Source organism: Otolemur garnettii, unplaced genomic scaffold, assembly GCF_000181295.1.
Source record: "Otolemur garnettii isolate 467f Iridium unplaced genomic scaffold, OtoGar3 scaffold00147, whole genome shotgun sequence".
NCBI classification, from domain to species: domain Eukaryota; kingdom Metazoa; phylum Chordata; class Mammalia; order Primates; family Galagidae; genus Otolemur; species Otolemur garnettii.
The window spans coordinates 1,700,831-1,708,081 of NW_003852542.1; the positions used below are offsets into that span (position 1 = coordinate 1,700,831).

The 7,251-nt window shown below is 37.4% G+C and overlaps 2 protein-coding genes across 4 annotated transcripts in view; both read left to right on the forward strand.

Annotated features, from left to right (window-relative positions):
• Window positions 1-7,251, forward strand: part of LOC100947923 (E3 ubiquitin-protein ligase RNF103) — a 112,590-nt gene that overhangs the window by 83,998 nt on the left and 21,341 nt on the right. For all 3 annotated transcript variants that reach the window (XM_012811003.2, XM_012811002.2, XM_023518776.1), the window contains one exon: window positions 691-751. In XM_012811003.2, the coding sequence (XP_012666457.2) occupies window positions 691-751 (61 nt within the window). The remainder of the gene's footprint in view (window positions 1-690; window positions 752-7,251) is intronic.
• Window positions 6,438-7,251, forward strand: part of LOC105887944 (elongation factor 1-alpha 1-like) — a 1,762-nt gene continuing 948 nt past the window's right edge. The window contains 1 exon segment of the mRNA XM_023518791.1: window positions 6,438-7,249. Within this exon segment, the coding sequence (XP_023374559.1) occupies window positions 6,500-7,249 (750 nt within the window). The 5' untranslated portion in view covers window positions 6,438-6,499.

Sequence of the window (7,251 nt, forward strand, 5' to 3'; positions counted from 1 at the left end):
AAAAAAAAAAAAAAAAAAGTGAAGCTTTAGAAAACAGTTATTTGCATAACAATTTGGTAATCAGTAGAGTCATTTACTGCATTCTCAACACCTACACTAGTATATATATTTCCAGTAAGCATTATGTTCAGAGCTTCAGAGGTTTTTGCCTGTCAGGGAATTGTACTGTGATAATAAGAGACATGGGTGGGGGAACATTCTTTTGTAAAATGGAAATGTGTTATTGTTAAAGGGAAGAAAGAAAAGATGCATTCTTATGACACAGGTAAGCAGTTTTTGAACTGATTACATGTCAAAGATGAACGTCTTCTGATGCCCTTAAAACTATTTGTGCCTATGCATCTCTTGAAAAATCTTCTGGGGTTTTGAAGATTTCAAAAATCTTCTTGATAAATTCTTTGGGTACCCACAGAACGCCATACTCCTGAGGTTTTATATAAAGTACTTCTTACTGCCTACCTTCACATAAGATTCTTTGAATAGCTTAGAAATTCTATGTACTGTGAATAAAAAGAGATGAAAAATTTTAAAAGTAGAATTTGGCTCTAAAGTTATACCTTTGAAAATGGCTTTATTTTTGCTCTGGAATAAATGGCTTTATTTTTGTAGAATTATTACAAAATTCTTTTAAAGTGATTCAACTAGGAATGTTGGCTTCTCTTGTAATTCTTTTTCTAAAATCTTTCCCAGGTCAATGAATGGTCATTGAAGATAAGAAAGGAAATGAGAGTTGTTGACAGGCAAATAAGAGGTAAATTATCATTTTATGTCTCCTCTTCTCCACTCTCTTGGTATGTTTTGCTTCAGTTCATAAAAATAAACTGCATTTACATATTGTAAGGCATAGTTTATTCCTATATTATTTACAACTGTACTGATTTTGTTTTTTAATTCTATAAGTATTTAAAAAGAGATAAAAGAAACTTTAAGAGCAAAAGAAACCTCTTGCTACTTATAAATAGCAATTATAAAGAAATGTCTTTTTGGGTTTTTTTGTTGTTGTTGTTGTTTGGCAGTTTTTGGCCAGGGCTGGGTTTGAACCCTCCACCTCCAGTATATGGGGCCGGTGCCCTACCCAAAAGAGCCACAGGCGCCACCCTAAAGAAATGTCTTTTATGGAATTGAAATGAAATAAATTGCATATGAGTAAGAATGCAATTCCGTTATTACTGCACTGTTTTTCTCAACTGTACGTTGAGAAAAATGTATTTCTAAATAAAATTAGGTTTTTTTGAGTCCCACTTAAAATTAAGGTGATTTGCAAAGGAGTGGTAACATTTAAAACTTTCACAATTTTTAAGACTTCTATGATTGGAGAAGAATTAATACCATAAATATATCTCAATATCACTGCCTTAAAAAGAATTGAAGATTGGTCAGAAAGTAACTGCTATTGGCTTGGCGCCCATAGCACAGTGGTTACCGCGCCAACCATATACACTGAGGCTGGCAGGTTTGAACCTGGCTGGGGCCAACTGCAACAAATAAATAGCAAGGCACTGTGTCGGGTGCCTGTAGTCCCAGCTACTGGGAGGCTGAGGCAAGAGAATCGCTTAAGCCCAGGAGTTTGAGGTTGATGTGAGCTGTGATGCCACAGCACTCTACCAAAGGTGACATGGTAAGATTCTGTCTCTTTTCTTTTCTTTTCTTTTTTTTTTTTTTGGCAGTTTTTGGCTGGGGCTGGGTTTGAACCTACCACCTGCAGTATATGGGGCCGCCGGCCTACTCCTTTGAGCCACAGGTGCCACCCCGACTCTGTCTCTTTTAAAAGAAAAAAATATGGAGAGGAGAATTCGTTCCAAGCCATAATGAAGTAAATTGGTTCTGGACTCGAACTTGCACTCCTATTGTAAATAAAAATTTGGACAAAGCAAAAAGAAAAAAGTATGAAAAATCTATGAAACAACTGTTTTCAAACATCGGGCAGCTGGCCAACCAGAATTGTGATCACTGAAAGAAAAGAAATGGAAAGCCTTAATATGAACCTGTCTTTCTGCCTGGAGATACTTGTAGGATCAAAGCCCGTAGAAGGAGATTCCAAACAGAACATAGTGGTTTCACTGAGTGGAGGAGGCCGAAATAAGGGTTCAGGGAGGCTGAAATGGGTGGGATTTGTGGGACATTTTTTCAGAGAGAAGGGAAGGGAAATACTCAGTATTCTAAATATCTGCATAGGATTTCTTTGCATCTTTGGCTGAACACTAAGCTGTGTTTACTTAGAGTGAAATTTAAGACACTAGGCAGAGAACAGAACAATTCCAAGAAGGTATAAGCTGAACAATTCTCAGAGCTTATATAAGGTTGAGCAGTAGCTGAATTCTGATCAGACATAGTAAAGAGACTTTGTTGAATATCTGGGGGCATTCAGTAGAGACCTCAAAAAGGTCACACCTTAGTACTAAGGCTAAGGTACTCCTAGAGTGAAGGCTACCATGAGCCCATACCAACAAACAAGACTTAAAAATACTTGAAAGCTGACCTGCAAGTAACCTAACTACCTGACAAAGTTGGGCTTAACACTCTTCAGTGGAGGACTGCAAAATTCAGACACCCAACAACAAGGCAATCACAGTGGCAAATATCCTGTGAAAAATTACTATGAAGAAGCAGGGAAATGTGACCCCAAAATAGAAGAAAAGTCAGGCAAGAGAAATAGAACCAGAGAAAACCAGGTGATTGAGTTAGCAGACAAGGATTTTTGAATAGCTAGTAAGGAGATTGAGTCAGTAATAATAATAAAAAAAATCTTGACAAACAAGCCCTGGACCTGATAACTTCACTTATGAATTCCACCAAACGTTCAAAGAAGAACTAACACCAGTTCATCTCAAACTTTAAAATAATTGACTAACTCATTCTATGGTGCCAGCATTGTCTTGACACCAAATCTGACAAAGATACTATGAGAAAATTACAGACTAATATCTCTTGTGAACATTGGTGCAAAAATCCTCTACAAAATATTAGTAAACCAAATCTAGCAACACATTAAGAGGATTATGTATCATGGCCAAATGGGATTTATTCTGTAATGCAAGGGTGATTCAACATTCTAAAATTGACCAAAGTAATATACATCACAATAACAGAATAAAGGGAGAAAAACTCACCTGATTATCTCAGTTGGTACAGGAAAGGGTTTTGACAGATTCAACATCCTTTCATGATAAGAACATTGAAAGAATAGAAGAAAATTACCTTAACATAGTAAAAGGTGTATATGAAAATAACCACGGGGAATTTTGTACTAAACAGTGAAAGACTGAAAGCTTTTCCTCCAGGATCAGGAACAAGGGAAATAAATACTCAGTTCATGTTCAGTTTTGCCATTTCTCTTAAACATAGTACTAAAGTTCTAGCCAGAGAAATTAGGCCAGCAGTTCTCAACCTGTGGGTTGCAACCCACAGGAACTGTATTAAAGGGCCGTGGAATTAGGAAGGTTGTGAACCACTGAATTAGGTAGTTTAAGAAGAAAGGATCCAAATGGAAAAGGAAGAAATAAGAAGATTGCTATTCACAGGTGGTATCTTCTTAAGTATGTATAAAACCCTAAAGATAATACCAAAACAACCCACAACTGTTAGAACTACTTTAAAAAAGTAAATAGTAGGATACAAAATAAACGAAATCAGTTGCATTTCTATATACTAAAAATGGACAATCTGAAAAGGAAATTACAAAAACCTATTTTGCACTAGCATTAAAAAAGAATAAAATACTTTGGAAGTTATGTAACCAAATGAGTGAAAGATTTGTATAATAAAACTACAAAACATTGCTGAAAGAAAAAGACATAAATAAATGGAAAGGAACCCACGTTCATAGATTTAATATTGTTTGTAGACTTAATGTTAAGATATAAGTACTACCCAAAACAGTCTCACAGATTCACGCAAGCCCTATCAAAATCCTAATGACATCCAGGAGAAGTGACCTCACACCTGCAATCCTAGCACTTTGTGAGCCTGGGCAGGAAGATTGCTTGAGGCCAAGAGTTTGATATCAGCCTAGGCAACACAGTGAGACTGCTCTACAAAGAATTTTTTTAAAATAGCTGGATGTTGGCTGGCGCAGTGGATCATGTATGTAATCCTAGCACTCTGGGAGGCCGAGGTGATTGGATCACCTGAGCTTATGGGTTCCAGATCAGCCTGAGCCAGAGTGAGACCTCACTTCTAAAAATAGCTGGGTGTTGTGGCAGGTGCCTATCGTCCTAGCTACTTGGGAGGCTGAGGCAAGAGAATCTTTTGAGCTCAAGAGTTGGACATTGCTGTGAGCTATAATGGCACAGCACTCTACCAGGCAACAAAGTGAGACTCTCAAAAAAAATCTTGTTATAGTGACGTGCACCTATAGTCCCAGCTACTCAGGAGGCTAAGTTGGGAGGATAAATCAAACCTGGGAGTTAGAAGCTGCAATGCTTTGATCCTGCCACTGTTCTCTACCCTGGGTGACAAAGCAAAAAAGAAAACAAAGATGATGATTTTTTTTGCAGAAGTGGACCCTGAATAACAGAAATAATGTTGAAAAAAAAAAGAACAAAGTTGGAGGACTTCCTGATTTCAGAACTTAATGTAGAGCTACAAAGGAAAAAAGATCAATGTAGTACTGGTATAAAGACAGATATATAAACTTTGGAATGGAATTAAAACCAAGTGTCTGTTGTCACTTGGTTTTTAACAATGTTGCCAATACCATTCACTGGGGGAAAGGGTAGTCTTTTCAACAAATGGTATAGGTAAAACTGGATATCTATATGCAAAAGATTGCATTTGGACCCTTACCTAATATTGTATACAAAAACTAACTCAATTGGATAAAGACTTAAGTGTAAGAATTAAAACTATAAAACTCTTAGGAAAAAAATGTAGGGCAAAACTTCACAATATGAAGAATAGATAAACTAGGCTCAGTGTGATGGCTCAAACCTATAATTCTAGTACTTTGGGAGGTTGAGGCGGAAGGATTGCTTGAGGTCAGGAGTTTGAGATCAGCCTGAACAAGAGAGAGAACCTGTCTCTACAATAAATAGACAAAAGTTAGTGAGGCATGGTGGTGTGTGCCTATAGTCCCAGCCATTCCATAGCCTGAGACAGGAGGATTCTTTAAGCCCAGGAATCTGAGGTTACTGTGAGCTGTGATGACACCACTGCATTCTAGCCAGGGTGACAGAGCAAGACTCTTGTCTTAAAACCAAATAACTACCAAAACAAATAAAGAAGAATAGACAATGGACTTCATGAAAATTGAAAACTTTTGTGCATAAAGAGATACTTATCAACAGGAAAAATTAACAACTCATAGAATGATAAATACTGTTTGCAGGTAATTTATCTGCTAAGGGATTGTCATCAAGAATATAGAGCTTATAAAACTCAGCAACAATAGAAAAACTCAATTTGAAAATGTTCAGAGGACTTGAATATACCTTTGGAATTGTTCCAAAAGCTATACAAATGCTCAATAACCACATGAAAAGACCTTCAACTTTACTAATCATTAGGGAAATGCAAGGCATAGCCACAGTTTGATACCACCTCATTAGGAGACTATAATCAAACAACAAAACTCAGCAAGTGTTGAATAAATATGTGGTGAAATTGGAACCCTGTGCATTGTTGGTATGAATATAAAATGATGTAGCCACTATAGAAAACAGTATGGCACATCCACAAAAAATTAAAAATAGAATTACCATATTATCCAACAGTTCCACTTTTGAGAATATACACAAAAGAATTGAAAGCAAAGTCTTTCAGAGATATTTTTAGTTTATAACATTATTCACAAAAACCAAAAGTTTAAAGCAATCCAGATGTCTATCAACAGGTGAATGGTTAAGTAAAATATGGTATAAACATACAACATTGAGCCTTAAAAAGGAAGGAAATTCTAGCACATGCTAAAATGTGGATAAACCCTGAGGACATTACACTAAGTGGAATAAGCCAGATGCAAAAGGACAAGTATTATATGATTCCACTTATATGAAGTACCAAGCCTAGTCAAATTTATAGTGACAGAAAGTAGAATGGTGGTTTGCAGAGAGAAGAGTGAATAAAGGAGACTTACTGCTCAGGGGGCACAGAGTTTCGATTTTAAAAGATGAAAACAAGTACTGGTTAGTAGGAATAGTTGTACAATAACATGAATATACTTCATACTACTGGATTGTACACCTAATGATTAAGAGAGTAAATTTTGTTACATGTATTTTATCACAGTTTTAAAAATTGGAAAAAATGATAGTCATAAGAGATACAATGTAGACATACCTTACCTCTATCTGATGCCAGTATGAGACTTTTAATATATTCAGGGTTTCTTTAAATTGCAAGTTTTTATAAATCATTAGTGATTGTATGAAAATTGTACTTCTGGCATGTGAAAACCCCACACTGTACCCCAGAAGTGCATTAATGTACATAGTTACCGCTTTTTCACAACGAGTTTGCCGCCAGAACACAGGTGTTGTGAAAACCACCCGTACAATCCAAAATGGGGAAGGAAAAGACTCATATCAACATTGTCGTCATTGGACACGTAGATTCGGGCAAGTCCACCACTACTGGACATCTGATCTACAAATGTGGTGGCATTGACAAGAGAACCATTGAAAAATTTGAGAAGGAGGCAGCTGAGATGGGAAAGGGCTCCTTCAAGTATGCCTGGGTCTTGGATAAACTGAAGGCTGAGCGTGAGCGTGGTATCACCATCGATATCTCCCTGTGCAAATTTGAGACCAGCAAATACTATGTGACTATCATTGATGCCCCAGGACACAGAGACTTTATCAAAAACATGATTACAGGCACATCTCAGGCTGACTGTGCTGTCCTGATTGTTGCCGCTGGTGTTGGTGAATTTGAAGCTGGTATCTCAAAGAATGGGCAGACCCGTGAGCACGCCCTTCTGGCTTACACACTGGGTGTAAAGCAACTAATTGTTGATGTTAACAAGATGGATTCCACTGAGCCACCCTACAGCCAGAAGAGATACGAGGAAATCGTTAAAGAAGTCAGCACTTACATTAAGAAAATTGGCTACAACCCTGACACAGTAGCATTTGTGCCAATTTCTGGTTGGAATGGTGACAACATGTTGGAGCCAAGTGCAAACATGCCTTGGTTCAAGGGATGGAAAGTCACCCGGAAGGATGGCAATGCCAGTGGAACCACACTGCTTGAAGCTCTGGATTGCATTCTGCCACCAACTCGTCCAACTGACAAGCCCTTGCGTCTGCCTCTGCA